The sequence below is a fragment of the Echiichthys vipera genome (genome assembly GCF_963691815.1).
Source record: "Echiichthys vipera genome assembly, chromosome: 17".
Lineage (NCBI taxonomy): Eukaryota > Metazoa > Chordata > Actinopteri > Perciformes > Trachinidae > Echiichthys > Echiichthys vipera.
The window spans coordinates 15669173-15690779 of record NC_139842.1 but is presented as its reverse complement, the minus strand read 5'-3'; the positions used below and the strand labels follow the sequence as shown (position 1 = coordinate 15690779).

General features: G+C 40.9%; 1 protein-coding gene across 2 annotated transcripts; it reads left to right on the top strand.

The window, feature by feature from the left end:
- Nucleotides 1–131: 131 nt before the first annotated feature.
- On the top strand, nucleotides 132–19988 carry trip10a (thyroid hormone receptor interactor 10a). 2 transcript variants are annotated; one of them, XM_083930809.1, is made up of 15 exons: nucleotides 132–398; nucleotides 6928–7043; nucleotides 7577–7633; nucleotides 8284–8431; nucleotides 9756–9818; nucleotides 10258–10362; nucleotides 10477–10605; nucleotides 11127–11273; nucleotides 11410–11598; nucleotides 14550–14714; nucleotides 15536–15645; nucleotides 15896–16028; nucleotides 16229–16317; nucleotides 16404–16537; nucleotides 18570–19988. In XM_083930809.1, exons 1-15 carry the CDS (start codon nucleotides 375–377, stop codon nucleotides 18719–18721), a joined length of 1761 nt encoding a protein of 586 aa, XP_083786935.1. In that variant the 5' UTR covers nucleotides 132–374; the 3' UTR covers nucleotides 18722–19988. The 2 variants fall into 2 exon arrangements, with proteins under 2 accessions (XP_083786935.1, XP_083786936.1); XM_083930810.1 differs by lacking the exon at nucleotides 14550–14714.
- Nucleotides 19989–21607: the final 1619 nt, after the last annotated feature.

The window sequence follows — 21607 nt, the reverse complement described above, 5'->3', positions numbered from 1 at the left end:
CTCATTGGAAACAACACTGTCAGGATGCAGCACAGCCCCCATGTCCAGTGTTGCTTGTGGTTCAGTACACTGCCCCTTTAAGACTTAGGATTTGGGAGTGACGCGGATATGAAAGCTAGTTTATCCCTCTTTTCCTTCGCTATGAAAAAAATATTTGGACAAACTAGACTAACGCCTGCAAGCCCGAGTTAATTAGCTAATTATGATGCTGCTTTACAGTATTTATTGAAGGAATCAAACGCGCAGTGCGGAGTGGTTACGACTGATTTATCATCTCGGGATTGCAGTTGCCACAGCAGGGCCGTCCTCTGCCTCTGGGATAACTTTGGAGAAGTTCTTTGTATTCGGGAGACAGCTTGGCCGACAAGCTGAACATGGACTGGGGCACAGAGCTTTGGGTGAGTCCGTCATCTGGCTTGCTTTGGGAGGAAAAGTTGCCAGGGTTGGAAATAATCCGAGTTCTTTGTTAGAGTTGGTCGGGAAAGTCGCATAAACGATGTATCGCTGAGGGATATCTGATGTCTGAAGAAGCGGCGAGACGCTGCAAAAGTGCATTCGCGAGCATGGTTCCATTTTCGGACGGTTTTTCTGTCCGTTTAGTAGTTGAAACAAAGAGTGTGTTAGCCGAAGCTCACTATCAACATGTTGCTCTTGTGGAAAGAGAGGCGTCTAATGTTTGATCCACGTTTGCACATCGATCGTGGTGTCTGGTCTATATTTGGATCTTATTCCGCTGTTTTTATAGTGGGATGCCTGCAGTGCACACGGGGAACTTATTGCATTGTAAAGCAAAGTCCGTTTTTGCCCAATTTCACACACAAATCATATTTGGAAGTTCTAAACCAAAAGCAACATAGAGCCCAAGTTCTGGATATCACATGACCTGCATGACTGGAAAGTTTCATGGACATAGGCTACTCTTAGCAATGTTAATTATGAATTTTAATACCAGGCTGGAAATAGTGTCGGGATACTATTTATTCTGCATATGCAATTGAGTTTTAAGTGTGCTGATGTGGGTTGTGCCCAGTGGGATGCCTCACTGTTTACAGTCTGACACTCCTTGCTTCCATAGCGATGCAATCAGATGCTGTCATTTGCCTTGACAACAAGCATCACTGTGAACAGATGAAGTGCCTCATGTGTCCACCTGAGTGCCAGGATTAGTTATTCAACAAACTGGTTTTCAAGAGATCTTGATTTTCCAATAATGTTGGTCCCAGTATATTATTTGATTCCTTAGGGCGTGTTTTTTTTTTATTTGGTTGACCAATATAGCAATTCAAATTACCTGCTTCAGATGGTCATTTCGAAATATAAGGGCTGTTTTTGTAGGTCCAAAAATACAGTATTTGCGTGCTACAGTTTGTAAATCTTGAGCCATTTCCTGGTAACAGTAGTGACACTACAGAATCTAAACAAACCATGCTGAAAATTCCCCCCATATAACACATTACCTTGATGACTATCACAGTTTATGTGCCAGCAGCACTGCACCATGGTGATAAAGCCTCACATTTGCAAACACTCAGGCAGGCACATTCTCAGGGAACCTGTGTAAAATGGAGCATTGCAAAGAGGAGGGTAGGGAGATTGTGACCTCATTATGGAGTCTCCCCCTAGGCCTCTTCCCCTGTCCCTTTTCCATCCTACATGCTGGTGGGACAGCCTAATTAGTTTTGCCCTACTTTGATTGAGTCAGAGAAACATCCGTACCCCTGTATTAATCAGCGGCTCTATCTTTCCTGTTCATTGCATTCAGTTGTTTTACTGGAAATGCATTACGCCAAAAACAGTATTCTTTCTTCAGTCAAATGTGAAGCACATTTCATTCAAAGTTCTTGTACAGGAGGTTTATTTGATCGATATAGTGCCTCACCTTTCGGGTCAGACAAAGCCCTGCAGGCATAATTCTGTTAATGTTTGGTTGGAGAGTCATCCTTGGGGCCAAGTTAGCTCAATGGCATCTGTCCCCTGATAGTCGCTAATCCAATGGCTATTTTAAGGCACAAGTTTGCAGAGTGCAAGAACACTGTCTACACATAAGCTGTGATAGTGAGTGTTACCAGGCCAATCCTGAGAACTACAGTGTGGCAGCTCTGGTCGAGCCAGGCACCTAATTTTCTAGAAGACGGGGTGACTCAAGGCTGAAATATCCACCCAATCCTTGTAGGTCAGTGACTTTCAGAATGACTCCTTTTGGAGTTATGTGGCATTCACTAGCTGATGCTTGTTTGTTCACTGGTATTACTTGAAGTAATTGAAGATGGAGTGTGAAGGACATGTTGGATGCTTTCAGGGTTTAGATAAGAGCTTTAAGACCTCATATTTGAACCATGATGTAGAATTCTTTTATCGCAACCCTAGCCTAAATCTCTGTCATAAAAATAGGTTATGGCTCTCCTTGTTTGGAAGTTTCTAATTACCAGCACGGAACTTCAATATTTAGCTTATTTAGCCAATTAAAATGGTGAAATGTGGGAGGTGAGAAAAATGCTCCTTAGTGCTCCTAAGGAATGCATTATACTATGTCAAAAGCTACACAGACACAAAAGGCACAGGAGAAGGAAGGAGAAGTAATAATGAAATATCCAGGATACAAGCCATAGTTTTACCAGAAACATGGCATTTGCTGTTCAGTTCAAGTCATAACCATTTGAAGGTTGTCAGAACAAGTTTCATACTCAAACTGTGATTGATGAGCTAAGTACGAACCCAGTCTATGGAGACTTATAAAGATAATTTTCACTGCGGCTTTGTTTTGATGGTTATAAATCTCAGTAGTGTGACAGCCACTGGTGTTTGACGAGACAACGATTATGTCCTTGAAAGCAATCTAAGCCAGTTTAATGAGGTTGGCTTTTCTCTAATTGGAGCACTCTTGTTTTGAATCAAGCAGTCACAGTTGATTCATAGAGATCATCAGATGCTACTTTTTCTGCCATTTATAAAGAACACAAGTTCATCCAAGGCTCGTTCTTTTCCAGCAATGCTGCTCTCAGCCTGAGAAACATACAGTGTATGTTCACGTATGTATATAACCCCAGAATATGTTTGACAGTTGCTGCTCAGGTCTGTTTCTCAATTCACTTTCTCAACAGATGCTGATTGTTTTGGAAAAGCTATTGAATTACTGTGGGGCTGATGTGTTTGATAAGTGACAGACACTCTAATGTGTAGTTTGATAGCATCTTTGCAAAATCAATATACCCTGATGGTCCGATAGTGTGATCACGAACAAACAAAACAAAATCTTTTATTTTGGTGAAAATAGATAGGCTCCATTCACTCAGCGACTTCCATCATTTCATAAACCTGTTGAATGTTTTATTTTATTTTAATATTGAAACAAAAAATAATAGGAAAACAATCCAGTAAAATGTGTTGCTTCTTCCCTGGTGTGAAAACTGTAGACTCAACAATGGGTGAAACATTTTTTTCCGGCACCACACAACATCCTTGCAATATTCCTTACAGAGAAAGGTATCAGAACAGTGACTGACACTCCCAGATAGATCTATTTGTTACAGCTACAGTGATTCGACATTATGGCAGGTATACCTCTGAAAGACCATTGAAGGAAAGCTGTGATGCAGGGCATTTATCTTAATGCAGAGGTGTTCAGTTGTCTAGAATATCTTAGCAGAATCTGGTAAATTTGATCAACATTTTTAGCTACGCACTGTGCAGCTGTGTTGTTGTATACAGGAGTGCAAATATTGGAATGGGACAGTGACAGATACACGGAGTGGGGAGACAAAATACTGTTTTGGTGACCTCCCTGCTGTCCAGCCCACACAGATGCTACACTCATGACAGTTTGCTGAACAATTTCCACAGCAGTTGACCTTTTCGGCACACACTGATCAGCAATCCCGAAACTGAAATATGCAAATAATAAACTCATCTATGCAAAAGGGCTGTATCAAGAGATGAGTGTAGTGCAAAACTTTCCATTTCTGCTATCATAGAAATTCCATAATTTGGAATTTCACTCATATTAGTAATGCAATTAACGATCAATATCATGAACTCAAAAAATTCAGATGTTTCAGCCATCCCAGTTAGCCTGATGCAAGGTTTGGCTCTGACCAATCAGGCACTGTATAGTAGAGCAGGGTACTGCCTACAAGCTCATGATAGAATATGTATCATGACACAGAGGCTACGTATCACAATAGTCTTGTACAGAATTTACTGCAACAGCTGTTCTTTATTATTCTGTAAAAGAGTGATCGTACAACTTAAAATCCAGGCCCACACATATCTTTAGTTGTTAATTAATGCAAATGAAATATCCTTACATATTTAAACTTAACATGCCTGAGTGAGTGTTTTTGAATTTTGATGTGTGCTGCCATCTCTGGACTTAGCGATGCTTTTTTAAAACTGCCACAATAAAGTTCTGTATTGATATGTTTTAGCACAGCCCTACTTTATAGCTGTTATCTCATATGAGCTGTCAGGAGATTGTCCGTGTGAGATGCATTTTCACCTACTGGAAATACTCCGGTCGGTTTCGGTGAGGGGTGGCACTGGGTAAAGTGTGCAGGAGGCAGGACATGACACAGATTACATCCCGGTCACGTAGCCTGTTCGTGATTTGGTCATAAACAACCCAGTCTCTTGTCGTTCCTCAAATTTGACCGTTTTTAGCGTCAACCACTACCTACAGAAGTTCCCCAATTTCTCTTGTGTTTTCAGCAAGAAACATAATCAACACACCCACTTGCTTAGAGGGGTACTCCACGCAATGAGATTTTGTATGAGGAAGCTGGAAGGGGTTCACACCGCTCAATCTCCGGTCCAACATTTACGTTCTCACATACAGCTCTTCCGAGTCATGTCTAGATAATTTAAGGTTTGCAGTGCATGTGTGAAAGGGGCTTATGTTACCAGCTGTTCTTCTTTATGCCCCCATACTTATTCTTGTTCCTACTGATTCAAATGCATTTCAAATGTATTTCAATTTCTCCTGCCATTGCTGCTTGGTTATTTCATGTGTTTGAGGTTACTGGGTAGAACTGAATAGTGTTTTGGGTTAGGGGCAGCACATTAACTTTTCATCAGTAAAGAATCTAATCCTACATTCAGTGTGTTTTATAGTAACTGTACATAATTGCAGCCTGTTCTGTTGATGTGGTGAGGTTGGACTGGATGCAGACAACTGCTCGCACTTAAATCATCATCAAATAAATAAATAGTCACTTTTTACACTTTATGAGGGCTGCATTTGAACAAAACAGTGCCCTAAAACCCTGCCATTCGGTTGTTTTACTGCTATTCTTCTCTCTCCCAAGTCAAATGCAGGACAATTATTTTCCACATCTAAGAAGAAAATCTATTGTTAACAAAAGCACCTCAGGAAATTGGAAACTCTGTAGTTGTAAGTTGGCTGTATTGACTGTCATTACTTCTGCTCGGTAATTAATGACTCAAATTAAAGCCCTTACACTGCCTATTGGTTAGATGTTATTGCGGTGATGGATTGCAGGCCTCTGTCTTAACCTTTAACTGTGTTCTGTGATTAAGCTTAATGTTACTTTTGTTTTAACTGAAGGGCAGGAAGGGTACAGAAAAAGAACATGGTCCAACTTGTTAGTAATCCCCTTTCATCTTTCCCCCCTCCTCAATACTTAAGTCAGCAGTAAAGAAAGCTTGGGGGAATTGTTTTGAGTGTGGGGTGAGAGAATATTGCCTTAGATATCATCTCGCACTCTTAAAAGACTTGTCTGAGCCTGCAGGTGTCATGAAGGGAACAGAAGAGGAAGAGAAACACAATATACCTCCGTCATACTAGGGCTGGGCAATATATCAATATACTGATACCATGATATGAGACTAGTGCTGTCTTTTTCTGGTTTTATTACATTAAAATACAGTAAAGTGATGTAGTTTTCTGAACGAACCAGCCTTTTCTAGCTGTTCTATTATTTGCATTTACCCACTTAAGGCCTTTACACACTGGGGATGTTTTTTGTTTGCAATTAATTTGCACGCTCATATATTTTTTGGAACTGTTATTTTTGTCATGAGTTTTACACAGAAGGAAAATATTATGTAGCGATAAAGCAACTTTTTTTCAATTTTCTAAGATTTTGCACTACAAAATACAGCCAGGCTCCATAGTCCAATTCATGACGGCAAAATGTTACGATTTTACGAGCCCACCTTTCACAATTAAAAACTCGATCTGGCAGGTCCAGCACATAACCGGGATGAATATTCGCAGGCGAGCATGTTGCATTTTTGTGTCGTTTAGTCATCATGCCACTGGTGTGTAAAGGCCTTTAGTCATCATATCCACATTACTTATTATTATTTATCAAAAATCTGATTGTGTAAATGTTTTGTGAGAGCACAAATAGTCAACCCTTCGGTACTGTTACAATATTGATATTGAGGTATTTGGTCAATAATATCATGGTATTTGATTTCCAGCTCTCTGTCATACTGTACAACATGAAAAAGAAAAGTCAAAAAATTGACTTGTACTGTGCCGGATGGGTTTATGAATTTTAAACTAACTAAAGCTCATTTGATGCAATTCATAGTATGCCACATCGCTCTCAGGATGTTTATCAGAGGAGCACCTCCTTTTTCCTGCCTGTGCCTCTTGTCGTGACCCGTGTTCTTCAACTGTCCCCTCTCTTTAAAAACACGCCCTGTGATTTAAACTTAGGCAGAAGTTTAGGCATCATTGCCAAGATGTTGTATTCATGTGTGGAGCATTCGTGGGAATCCAAAATGCAGGAACATATGTCTATGTGTTTAGTTTATTAGCCTGCATTCAAGATTCGTTTAGATGACCTCAAACTCAACCGGAGAGAAACATCCCAGTTATTACCCAGAGGTTAAAACATGTACCATTTCCTGCAGAGTGCTTAATATCTTTTCCTTATTTGTCTCTCATGCTTCTTTCTCCAGGACCAATATGACATCATTGAGAAGCACACACAGTCTGGCATGGAGCTGGTGGAGAAGTATGTGAAATTTGTGAAGGAGAGGACAGAGATTGAGCAAAACTATGCCAAACAACTGAGGTAGGCCTCGTTCTTGTCATTGCTTCTCGAAGCAGATTGTGTCAGTGTGTGTTTGTCTGTTTGCATGGGTGCATGTTAAAAGGCTGTTTATGAAAATGTTTGTGGGGTCTTATGACTACTTTGGGACAGAATCTAACTTGTCTCTGAAACACTGGCCCCATTCTCCAGCTGCAGCGTGCTCGCTCTCTCGCTCTTTCTCTCTTCGTCCATGCTGCTCCCTCTCCCAGTCCTCTCCCGGTCTCCAGGCCCACATCTGTTGTAGTGCTGAGCTTTGCCGGAGAGGAGAGGAAGTGGGAGCAGACTGGCACATGATAGACAGGATGTGGTTAAAGAGAGAGAGTGAAAGAAGGAAGAAAAGCTATTTTAATATGTTCATAGAGGACTGCTGTTTTCAATTCTATTGTCTAAAACAGCCAGTGATTGCATAAGAATAGTTTAATTTAGTGAGATTTCTTCAGCTGCTGATCATCCACCTTTCCCTTTTTGAGAATGTGTTAAGTATTTGTCTACCCATTCACTTTCACTGTCCACAGGAACCTTTCAAAGAAATATAACCTGAAACGTAGCGGCAAAGATGAACCAGAATGCAGGTGAGCCTTTGCAAAGCATATCTTCAAAGAGAACTTGATTCAAGATTCAAGATGGTTTATTTGTCATATGCACAACAATTACAAGAGCAGTCGTCTGCAGGGAAATTCTCGAGTCTCAAGCTCCTTCAGCAATGCAATATAGAAAGAAAAAGTATAGGAGAAACACAAGTAAAGAGAGCCGAGGCCTAAATAAACCCATAATAAGTGCAAAGACATATTACAGGTTAAAATTGATTGATTTGAGGTCTAGTTTTTACCTTCTCTTTAAGGACTGACATTAAAGTACAATGTCAGCTAAAATTGTGCTTACTGGGTCAATTTGGATTCACACCCTGGCCGTAATAGCTCTTAAGCTCCCACTAAGGGGAAGTAACAAACAAAAACAGAGCTGACCTGCAAATAATATCAAACTGTTAGGAATCACCTTGACATTAGTGTCATTCATGTTGTAGTGGTGTAGTTCAGGGACTGCTGTTGGAGCCATTTAAATTCCCCTAGAAGCAAGCAGGAATAAGGAAGTCATGAGCTTCTTATTATGACTTGGCCCACTGCTGACTTCTCTGTGAGCCTGTGTGTGCACGATCTTATCAGTGGTCCCATCACTGTGTTCTTTTTTTCTCCACCCTTTCCTCTCTCTTCTTTAATGTTAGGTTGTCCAGCTACCAGTCTTTTTTGGACATGCTGAATGAGATGAACGACTACGCGGGGCAGAGAGAGCTTATTGCTGAGAACATGATGATGAACATTTGCATCGATCTCACCAAGTACCTGCAAGAGCTCAAGCAGGAACGAAAGACGGTGAGCGGACCAGAAGTTCATTGTGTCAGGCTGGTTGAAGTTAAAAAACTGAGCTTTAAAGGTACCATATTGTAAAAAGTGATATTTCCACGTGTGTATACTTATTTACGGTATATATTAATCATAAAGCAGGTTTAGGTTGAGGTGCTATTTTAATACTGTGAAAGTCAAAATGCTCAATCCAGAGAAATGCACACAGCCGTATTCAGAAATTGTGCCTTTAAAAAAGAGTTGTCAGGACTTTTGTATGGTTGTGATGTCACAACTTAACCATATATAGGTATAAAGTGCTTCTACAGTGCTGTGACAGTCATTTCCTGGCTGCAATGATGGTGAAGAGATGCTAAGAGCGCAGATGTAGAAGACTAGGACATGCCAACCAATCAGGGCAGGAGGGGGGCTTCACGAGACAGGTGCTAAAATGGAGCGTTTCAGACAGAGGATGAGAAAACAAATGTGTTTTTTTGAACATTAAAGCTTCTAAACATGTTCTAGTAGAATTATAAAATACAAGTATGAACCTGAAAATGACCATGACATGTCTCCTTTAAACACACTACATTCAGGCTCCTTTTGCAACAGTTGTCTACTCTTTATTTAGCATTTTCATCTGTAGCTTGTCAACCACTTTTTTACAGTGATTGAGTATATTAGGGCTGCTACTTAATATTATTTTTATTATCGATTTATCTACCAATTATCATACATATTGTTATATCCCTTTGGTCTATAAAACATTAGAAAATAAATGCCCACGGTGGCTTCAGCTGTTCTTTTTTTGTCTGACTAGCAGTTCAAAACCCAACAATATTTGATTAATCTAACTTAAATGATTAGCCAATTATCAAAGTAGTTGCAGATTAACCTTCTGTCGATCGACTAGTCGAATAATCGTCAAAGAATCGTTGCGCTTGGAGTCTACGGCACACATTACTGAGGAGGAGTGTGAAGGGTGGGAGGAGAAGAGAGGGAGATTTAAAGAAGTAGTGGAGATGTGGAGATCTCACTGTTGTGGCAGGAAGGAAGCCTTAGTGTCTCCAGGGGGAGGCACGGTCTGAGCGGCGGTGTGCCATTTCTCTATGAGGAATGCATTGGCTCTGTCCCATTGGATTGCAAAACCCTGCAGCCGTGTACAGGCTCTCGCTGTAGACGTGATGTCTCAAAACAGACACAGTGATATTTGTTTTCTTGTCTGTTATGTTTTGTTGCTTTTTGGAGTGCATTGCTGATTCAGTGTCTGCCCCCTGCACGTGTCTGTCTCTCTTTCTGTCATCTGACCCGCCTCCCCTCCTCTGACTCGGTCTATTTTTATGAATGTCCGCAGTATCTGATGGAGGCCAAGAAGGCCCAGCAGAGTTTGGAGAGCACCTACAAGCAGCTCGACGGTGTAAGCCTAGACACAGAATTTTCCATAACACATTTTTTCTGAAGAGGCATCCATCATTACTCATGTTTCATTACATTGTTATAAGTAAAGCCGTTAAAAAAATATATCCCTGTGTGTACATGTGAAAAGATATGAAAAAAAACAAACACACATCAGCAAATGGTCAATATGGTATGCATTATTCCATAGTAAAAAATAATGCACAGAGTGTAAAGCAGTTCCCCATTTTAGAGTCCTATCATGAATTCAAGACCCATTAAGTTATAATCGGAGATGTTCCCTTCACTATCTGTCTTTTGAGAAAGACAATGATAAATGCTTTACTCAAATTAGTAAAACCTCCCCATATTTCATTCAGGCAAAGGCATCAGTGAGTTGATTGAACCGTACATGGTCTCTCTCCTTTTCTCACTATCTGTCTTTTCTTTCTGCACACCAGAGTAAAAAGCGCTTTGAAAGGGAATGGAGAGAAGCGGAGCGTGCAGCACAGTATGCCGAGAAGACTGATCAAGACATCAATGCCACGAAGGCAGACGTTGAAAAAGTAACATAATCTTTATTTTAAGGATTATTTAATGATAGTCCATGATGATGAACCATGATCAAAAGTCAAATTGGATGCATTAGTCTAACCTATTTGCTGTTTTTGTGCTTCCAGGCCAAACAGCAGGCTCACATGAGAGCACATGTAGCAGAGGAGTGTAAGAATGACTACGCTGCTCAGCTTCAGAAGTACAACAAGGAGCAAAACCAGTTCTATTTTAATGATATGCCACTCATTTTCAATGTAAGTGAATTATAATAACATGACACTGTTACTGCCCTCAAAGTTTATTGGAGTTGTTACATACAGTACAGTCATAATATCTGTTTTTTGCAAAAATATAACCGTGTTGTTAACATTTTGTGAATGAACTCTGATCATGTTTAGTACTTTTTATTTTACATGCACAATGGAAAACTTGCACGTATCCGATTCATACTGATTTTAGATTTCTGCTGATCATTTAGATTCTTATATTTCTGAATAGCAGAAATAAAAGTTGCATTTATATTGATTCAAAGCCAGAGATAAACTCCACAGTCAAATCAGTTCATTTAGTTTCCCATTCACATGCTTAAGTTTTGGTCTTCGAAGCTTTCATCAGAGCATTAACAAATACAATCAGTACTGCTAAATAACTAAACTTCTTGCTTGATATTGAGATACACATTGTATTATGGACTATGTATTATGTATGATCTCAACCCTGTTACCTACACCCTATAATGGCAGTGTCTGAGCAACTGTTGTTGTGTGTTCACTAGAAATTGCAGGATCTGGATGAGAGGAGAGTGCGGAAGTTGGCACAAGGCTACATTTTGTTCTCAGACACAGAGAAGCATGTGATGCCTATCATTGGCAAGTGCCTAGAAGGCATGACTAAAGCTGGGACTAATGTTAATGAGAAGAATGTGAGTTGGTCTCAAAAAAAAATGCTGGATTGGATTTTAATGTGCAGCAGGACTTTATGTAGCCCATTTGTTTTAACTGTGCATCTGCTTGAAAATAACTCTAGATTGCTCTCATTCATAATTCCTTTTAATGTAGGACTCCATGGTTGTAATAGAGCAGAATAAGTCAGGCTTTGAACGACCTGGAGATGTGGAGTTTGAAGACTACAGTCAGGGCATCAACCGAGCCTCATCTGACAGCAGCCTGGGCACGCCTAAAGGCCCCATGGAACTTCTGGGAAAGAACAGGAGCAAAAACTTTTGGCTTTTCAGCAAAAAGAGTAAGGTAAGACAGTCCACATTAGACATGCCCTCACTAAAATATTTGCATTGGGGTAATTGTGCATTGAATGCACTAGCCACCCCTTCTATCAATGATCAACTACAGTAGATTTGATAGTCTGCAGGTGGGCAGGCAGTTAGATTAGTGGGCAGCTCCTTGCACACCCTCAATGTTAGAGTCAGAGAGCCAGCAGGAAGCAGCCAGGAAATCCCCTCTGCATTCATGATGGATCTGTGGTCATAAACACACACAAACACACACACACACACACACACACACACACACACACACACACACACACACACACACACACACACACACACACACACACACACACACACACACACACACACACACACACACACACACACACACACACACACACACACACACACACACACTCAACCTTCTCATCTCTAAAGCTGAAGCATGAACCTCTTTCATTATATTATATGTTAACTCACGCACACCTCGACACTTCTAGAACAGGTCCTTTGCATGACTCTGCCCCTGACTGTGCATGAATAAGCACCCCCCCCCCCCCCCCCCCCCACACACACACACACACACACACTCCCTCCTCCTGCAGCGTGGTTTCCAATAGTTCAGCTGGCAGTCAGCATTCTGCTGTGCTTGTGCTTTCATCAGCACGGGGCCCAAACAACATTGCATTTTCCTCTACAGGCATCCACAAACACACGGCTTCTATTATACTGCCCAGAACCTAGCATTATGTCTCTTGCCACAATAAAATCTCTGTATCAACAACCAGGATAACAAAGGGTTTGTCAGGTCAGAAAAATAGGATCAGGTTCATCCACACATCTATATGTCAACATTTTAGAGAATCTATTTGGGTCAAGAGAGTCTCACCACATTGCATAGAACCGATCTTATCTCAAAGGAGCATTCTTGCTCAGGTCCAAAATTGACCTGGTGATATGAGTAGCTGAGCACTAACCAGCTCACGCCCCCCCCCCCACCCTCCTCCTGCCTTGCCTCAGCATTAAACGATCCCTTCTTTCTTCCCTACAGTGTTTGCTTGTTCAGCGCCTCGCTTCTCTCTGCATGTCTTACTGGCTGTGCTCTGCTGTGCACTCTTCCTGTTCTGTGTGTGTGTGTGTGTGGCACACTGCTCTGTGTCATCAGTCATGCTCTCCCAATTAGGCCAGCAGAACTGTATGAATAGGAGGCTGACTATATTGGCTTGAGTGAACATTTGGTTTATGTCTGGCCCCTAAACATTCCCACTCTTAGCTGCTCTCCTGTACTTAGATTCCCATAACTCCCAAGAAAAGTAGCACATGCCCAGTAGATGCTCACATAATCATAGTTCTCTACGTCCAGTTCTCAGGATTTACACAAGGGACCTGGTTGTAGGACTGTTTTAGACATTTACTATTGAAGACTAGAAGACATCAGCCTCCTGTGTAATTTAGCTAATAGATCCCACGCCCACCTTTTCACACAGACATACCGCTGACACTGAGAGCTTTGACTTCAGTTTACTCCAGCATGGTTTCAAGTTAACCTCTTTCTAAGAGGTCATATGGGCATTCATTAAGCCACAAAAATCTATATGCACAAATAACACTCTACGTGTATATACTGTAGGTCAGACTGAAATGATGACACAGGTTGAACATGCAATTTGGCTCAAAGATTTTTTTCTTTATAAAATGGGTCTTATTTTCATAGTTTTGGCCATTAAAATTGTCATTATATGGGGAAAGAAATGACTGTAGACACAGTAATGCTGCAACCTATAGAAAAATAATCTGATTCTTATGATAAACTAGCGAGCTCATTAGAGCATAGCAAATACATTAACTAATAGGCAGTCAGTATTAATGAACGCAGCTTTAGCCATTTGGGGAGTAGAAACTCACGCCCCCAAGTAAGTAGTTTAAAGATTGGAATGTGATGTGATGCCTTATTAAATTAGCTGTAAAGTTGTGTGTTTGCAGTGTCACCATGTATCTACAATGAGGCTGGGGATAAAAATCTAATAACCAAGCGGCATCCTGAGGGGCTTAAAAAGCTGAAATGGAAGTTTGGTTCCTCAAATGGCCAACTGAGGCTGGCTCCAAGAGCGATTAGGTCTCCATAGAACCCCATGTTAAAATACCCAACTTTACAGCCTTTAAACAGGTTTGGTCTCTATAGCTATCCTCTATATCTAATTTCCCAGTTTATGACATCTGCACTCTCCTGTTTAAATTACGTCAAGGATTAAAGTTCTGCATAATTGTCTAGCATAGAATGTAGGCTTATTTCAGCCCGCCTCAGCTCCATCCATGCTCCAAGTCTTTGCCCTTTTTTGGATTGGCTGGGAGTTAGGAAGCGTCAGGGGCTGCCAAGATGACAACGGCCAGAGCCACCCACATTGAACTTTACAATGGCTCTTCAGAATATGGGTGACGTCACAGAGACTACATCCATATTTTATACAGTTGTTGATGATAATAACCCATGATGGGTAGAACTATGAAAACAACCATGAGCCAGACTGTAAAATATAACATTTTCTTTAAGCAGTTAAAACTTGGTTTAGTGTAGTTGGCCTTCCCCGGTTCCTCACTGAGGCTTACTCTACCCCTTATAACCAGTTGGACTGCAGGTGCCGGGCTGCTGTGGTTCTTTGCCGTCTTCATTTTGTATTTTGTATTATTTTTTTTTACCTGTGTGTTGATGAGAGCCAAAGAGACAGATATGTGTCTGCGCTCTCATGCTCTCTGGGCTTGTGTGCTGGGTTTGCTCCAGTGTTGTCTTCCTGGCTTTGTGGTGTGCTTTAAGGTGTTGATGGTGTCTTTTTCTTTCCCTTGTCACCTTGTTGTCTTTGTCTTCCCCGTCTTCCCTCTTTTTCTGCCCTTCCATCCCCCTCTCCCCGATCCTGTACGCCGCCTGCATACCTCATGCTCGGGTGCTGGTACTTTGGTCTCGCCCCACCACAGCTCTCTCCCTCCACGCTGCCACCTTTCTCCACACCCCCCGCCCCCTCGCCCGCTAATGGACCCCCTTCCCCCAAGTTTGGCCGGGACCCCCTGTCGTACTGTTTGAAGGAGATCAATAAGACAGTCAAACCGAGAATCTCTTCCTTCCGGACACTCAGGAGATCGGTGAGTCAGAGGAGAAGGTTTGAGCTCCAGGAGACCTCCACTCATCATCCTGTGTTCCATATCTTACATCTCACAATGGCTCCTTTGCTGTTCTTAATATGTATACATGTTATAAAGATTTGGAAGTGTGGAAAATTAAGAAGCACTTTTTAAAGATATAATGAGATTTTTCTATATACATGCTGTTTCTTCTTCCCTCAGAAGTTAACTCCAGAGAGGATCATGGTAATATAGATAACAAAGCTGGTGTGGGGGTCTCAGTTGCCTGACACATACAAATGGCCACCTTTCCATTACAAGAGCTTATCTCATTATAATCTCCTATCACAAAGTTCTGTTAAACTACTGAACATGCAGCATCCATGATCATGTTATGTGGCAAAAGGCTTGTCCTCCTGAGTTTGTATTGAAGAGGTGGCCACCTGGTGGTGGAATAAGGGAGGAATGCTTGGTAGCACAAAAGCAAATTAATTTCTGAATAGCCTTAATTATCGCTGCATTTACTTGGGTCACAATTTTCCATCCAAGATTTTATTTCTTGAACTTGTAGTTTTTACAAGTTTTTACTTCATATTGTTGGTTTTGGGTTCAGCTCACTGGTGTACGTGAGCTGGCTTCACATTAATAAGCCTAACAAATGTGTCACTAGGAGATTTGAAAGTATCGTTTGGTCGGTTAAACACTGCCCGTTGAGCTGAACTCAAACCGCAGGCTTGTGTTTCTTCCTGAGTTGTCTGTTTCTTTTCCCATGGTTACTGTCGTTATGAAACTGTTAAGGCTAAGTTCAGTGTTAACACACCCCTTCCTGTGAACTCTTGCAGCCTACGGTGACAGAGGACTTCGCCCATCTTCCTCCAGAGCAGCGTAGAAAGAGGTTACAACAGAAACTAGAGGAAATTTGCAAAGAGCTGCAGAAGGAAGTAGATCAGAGGTGTGTGTGTTTGTGTGTATATGTGGTTATCCTTCTGCGTATTAATAACCATCTCTGTTAGAACTCCTCTGGTGGAAATGTGGATATAATATTCATGCAGTGCACAACAATGTGTATAACTCTTTGGTGTCTGTGTGAGTGTTTGAATTGTTTACTCAGCCCTGAGCTCTGCAGGGAACCTAGTTCTACTGAAAGTCACCCCCCTTCCTCCCTTGTCTCCCCCCCTCCCCTCTCTCCCTCCTCTCTACAGTGAGGCCCTGGGGAAAATGAAAGATGTTTATGAGAAAAATCCTCAAATGGGAGACCCTGCTAGTCTGGCATCCCAAATCAGCCAGACGTCCCAGAATATAGAGCGGCTCAGAGGAGAGCTCAACAAGTATGAGGTAATCCAGACCCTTGTTGTTTATTCATATTATAAGGTCATCATTTACCATTATGAGGTGAGCCCATTGAGGCATTTTGTGTGATATTGGGCTTAACAAATGAACCCTACTTGGTTCATCTACCATTAAATGCATCATAATTAAACAGTATTGAATATATTTTGTCTCCTTCTCTCATTCACTTGGGCGCTCTGATGTAGACTTGGCTGGCTGAGGCAGGAGGTCGAGGGGAAACGTTGCGCTTTAAAACTCACACATTCAACAACAACGGAGCTCTTGATGTACTCAGGTAACACTAAACTCTACTCATAGACAGTGTTTGGCACAACCGTGTGTTGTCTGCTGTGCACAGGTTACCTATGTTTTTCTCTCCAGCCCTGATGGAGCTCACTCAGATGAAAGCACTCCCGATGCCTCACAGGCCATCTACGCGGAGTTTGATGATGACTTTGAGGACGAGGAACTAACTACTCCTATTGGGAAATGCACAGCCATGTACACCTTCCCCGGTATGTCACAGGCTTTCTTAGCTGACTGGAATATGTGAGAAATTGTCCTTGATCATATGTCTAATGAAAGGACATCAGTTTCCTCTAATCTTTAGCTATCACTTTGAAAATAAGTGGCCTTTTCTTAATTTGACTTATGAAGTGTTCTTTACTGCTGTTGGTGTATTGATGATGTTATTTAGTTCAAGAATCTTTGTATTCCCACGGTGGGAGAAGTGTACACTATTTTTTAGTTCACTTAGATTAGGGACTGCTATTTGGCAGTAACAACATAGCGTACTTTGAAAGGTGAGATTTACATGTCTTTTTTTCTTCTTTTTTTTAAAACTTTTAAAGCAGGTCGAGGTGCTATATAAATACTGTGAAAGTATCAAAATGCTCAATCCACAGAAAAATGCACACAGCCCATATTCAGAAACTGTGCCTTTTTAACTGAGCTGTCAGGATATCCGTACAGTTGTGACGTCACAACTATACTATATATATATATATATATATAGTTATGCAATTGACTGCAATGGCAGTGCAGAGACGCAGAGAACGCAGATGCTGAAGACCACATAAACACTGAAAAAAAACATTCAGCTCTGATTTGTCAGAGGGTGAACACAGGTATATCCAGACAGACAATATGAGAAACATAATGGCCCTCATTTATCAATCTTGCGTGAAAAGATCTGAGCGCAGAATTGGTCGTAGGACAGGACACACGTGTGATTTATGAAACATTCGTATCTGACCAATCTTAGCGTATGAATGAGCGGGCCTTGATAAATGCGGTGGCTGAATTTGATCGTCATTAACATGTTACGCCCTTAAATATTCCTGGTTCGGAGGCCTCGCCCACTGAGGTCAAACATGGAGAGGAGAAATGTTGGTACGAAAAGAAACTTTTCCGACACACAGATCGGCATCCTGACATCTGAGATGTAGCAAAATAAAGATGTGCTTTTTGTCAGTCTTAAGAGTGGAATAAAAGGGGCCCATGAAAACGCTGTATGGAAAAAAATAACGGAGGCAGTCAACCCGAAGCAGCGCTCCACTGTGACCCGTGTGCGTGTGTGCGCACTGTTGAACCTGCGCTCTGTAGCAGGGTTTGCCTGCGGGGTTATTAGGTATTCCGTGAGAGGATAACCTTTGTCACCTAGAAGAACCATACCAAAATGTTAATCATCTGATACCTTGTTTGATTTAATGCAATTTATCGAGGGTAGCCACGAACCGAGGAGATGAATTTGGCTCTGCAGTGCGCCTTCCTGCAGCCGCGCGCCAACACATTCATTCATTCATTCATTCATTCATTCATTCATTCATTTAAAAGCGATAGCTTGGCATCACAAATCACCCGTACATTTATCGAGTGGCAGTTTTGGCGATTGATGAATGCGTAATCATTCATGGATGGTACCTTCAGACGCACATGATTACAATCAATTGCTCCAACCACAATTTTTATTTTTTTTCATTCGTTTTAAGAATCTGTTTTGATCGGTTCTTAATATGTGACTGCTTATGCTTAATGGCAGCTGAGGTTTGTTAACTATTTTTCAGCCAGATTTTGCTGCACCTCAAATCCACAGGCTGAAATTTGCGTACACGATCTCAGACCTGACGTGAGATTTGATCGTAGCTCCCGCTCACGTCCAAATTGATAAATGCCGAAGTTTGCCAGGAAATGGTCGTACGCACGTTTTTCTGCCCTACGTTAGTTTGATAAATGAGGGCCATTGTGTTTTTGAACATAAAAGCATGTAAACATGTTCTAGTAGAAATTAACCTGAATATGAGCATATGTCAACAAGTTTGTCATTTGTTGATGCACAAAAGTTCAAATATAGCAGCTTGCCTTCTTATTAGCAAATACTACATGTAGTTATGTCAATATTATAATACACAAGTGTAGCAAATAGGCAGGGAAGGAATATCGTACTGTATCATGAGACAAAGGTTTATTTTCTGTGGTCCTGTTTAGTCTTGCATGCAAACACTAGTAATGGGATATTTGTTACCATTAAGCTTGTGTCTCTTTTAGGTGCCAGTGAAGGGACCATCGCTATGCAGGAGGGGGAGGTGCTGGCTGTGGTAGAGGAGGACAAAGGGGACGGCTGGACCCGTGTCCGTAGGAACAATGGGGAGGAAGGCTACATACCTACATCTTATGTCACTATAGACCTAAACAAATGACAGACATATGAGGAACAAGAGAAAAAGAAAATGATCACTTCAAACTCCAAACTGTATGCAGTTCTTCCCATGGGACCTCATAAAGAAAGCCTACAGCACTGTGGGCGGGACCGTTGGTGAATCCAGAAGGAGATCCAAATAAGGTGCTTTGATTTTTCTTGAGAGAGGTGCCCCAAATGGGCAGAAGAATGGTGGTGACACTAGGTTCCTTATGGCTTACATAAGTAAGATTACAATATTGTAATCCCAGTTGACCAAGCCACCTAAACCACAAGGTTATTTAACTTTTTGATATCATGTCACAATAATTTTTTGGTTTTGGTTAGAAAATGTTGCATGGATCTAAGGTACAAGTGCACGCCTCATTCAACAGCCTAATGGGGCATTAGCTTCTGAATGTGAGAGGAAGAAGAAGTAGAGGAGGAAGGTGAGTGCTGCTGCCATCTTTACACTGAGTGTTTATACCAGTAAAACCTAGGAGGAAGTTACCTCGCCTGTTTACCTTTTTTCCAGTTCAAAACTGACCGGTAGTTCTCATTCGTCTCACAAGTGCCACTTTCTAGCTTTACCAGCACTCGTGAAGATGTATGGCACCGTCACTTTGCTCATGGTTGGACTTAGGATCCTGAGTGTCCCCAGGGAATGAGTGAGGTTTGGAGAAACGTGCTTCACTTTTGGTTTTTAGCAGTGTATGTGAGAGACCAAATGCCCTGCCATCATGGTGAATCACAAGCATACAAATACTCTTAATGCTCAGACAATCACAGCCATATCACCTTTTTAAGTCAATTTTGAATCTATAGCAGTAACAAGGATGTAGCTGTTTTCTTATACATAAAACCTGAACGTTTTACTAAAACTTATTTATTACAAATGTGTATGTTCTATGAATACATTTTTCAAGTTTGACAGAAGTTGTACTTTGTACTAAGGATGTTCTCACATTGTTCCCCTTGCACATGTAGTGGACCGTCTGTAGCCACAAAAGGGAGTACATAATGCACACTTAAAATGTGCTACATTATGACTATTGTATTTATGTAACAAATAATATATATATATATTAGCTATCACAACACCACTATTGTCTTATTAGCCTTTTTTAACCATTCAAATAAAGGTTGTTACATTGTGAGAGAAATTTAAACGTCTTTGACTATGTCGCTGATGTTTTTTGGAATTACTTCACAACTTCTCAAGTCGCTCCATGTCCTGTTTTTTTACGTTGTTATGGTGCCTTTCTGGTTAAAAGCATTGTGTGTGTGTATATACCATTTTTTGCATAATAAGACATTTTGTTTTTTTTAATAAATGTAAAGAGCACTTCAAAGTTGGACTTGGAAAATAAATATTTGAAATAAACATGGTGTCTGTTGGTCCTGTAATGTTTTTTTTTTCTTTACAATTTCTTGATCGATGTTATGAAATTTGAGGTTTATAAAGTAGAGTTTTAGAGTTTTGTCTCCCAAAACTACTCGGTCAATACATTTTCTGAACCATGACAGTTTAGTCAATACTTAAACTGAAGCTAGAAACTGTTGCAGCTTGAATTTGTGGTTTCCCTGGGATGAAAATATGCTCAATATGATATGAAGGGAGATTTGAGGCTTTTCAGGTCAAATGAGGTTTACTGTAAATTCTGCTTTCACACTAATGAAGAATGAATTTCATATTCAGAATGTGTATTTTCCCAATCCTCCCCTTATAACAGATTTGATGGATTTCTCTTATTTCTAGTTTGTTACACAATTGTGTAGTTCACAAATGCAGACTGAGCTTGTAAAAAGGAAACCACAATGTTTGCTCTCTTGTCACAAGACAATCCATCCACAGTCACCCTTTCTATCCATTTATAATGTTACACTTTCTGTTTAATGGCAAAAGTTGTAATGATTGAGGGTTTATTGCACCGACCCCTATCCCAAACTTTTCTCACAGCTCAACACATTTCACAGCTGAATTTCAAAATATCATCAGTGAGCTGGGTGCTACTTGGCACCATAACAAAATCAATAGTTCTATTTTAGTGTTTAAGTGTTAAAAAAATCATTTAAAAATCCTCTGGGTGTTGCTTGGGAATCAGGCAGCAGAGGAAAGTGCACATATAATAACTCATGCATTTTAATTTATCAGTGTTTTGTCAATGAGGTTAATTAAATTGCATCGCAGTAATCCTTTTCTTAAGGCTGAAATTTTTTCAGCGAAAGGTTGTCATCGTAGTGCACCCAACTGCTAAAGACATAACTGCAGTACCTTTAGTTAATAAAAAAAGGAACAGATCACATTTCTTTCAGGGGGCCCAGAATTCATTGCTACACCTGTGAACAAAAAACAGATCAGATGGCAGATGCAGAATTTTCTCAGTAGGTGGCACTGTCGCATTATTTCCTAGGAAAGTAGCATAGACCAGCGTCTACTCTCCTCTCTGCATTATTATATTTTCAATATAGGCCATGCATTTGCATACCTGATTAAATTGCAGCGGCTTCAAAACCGTACTGTTTATAATGACTAATTGAATAACCCCAAATTGGCATGTGCCCCACGTTCATACTCACCTTACTCACAACAGCAGACAAGTAAAGAGAAAGACAATTAAAGTGAACACAAGGTTTAAACTGAATTAGTCTGCTATATTGCCAATGAAAATTAGAAATCACTGATGAAGATTTGCTAGGCTAAGGGAGCATCTGGCAGAGGCGTGCTGCAGCATTGACTGACTGTTCAACTGACTGAGGAATCAGATCATCATTTGTATGCAAAGCCTTTAGCTTCAAAGATGCTTTAAAGGTCAGCGTTTCCATGAGACTACTGGACCCAGCCAACATCCTGCGCCTGCCTACAGCTGGGAGAAAACATTGCATCCTGGCACACTGGTGGGGACAT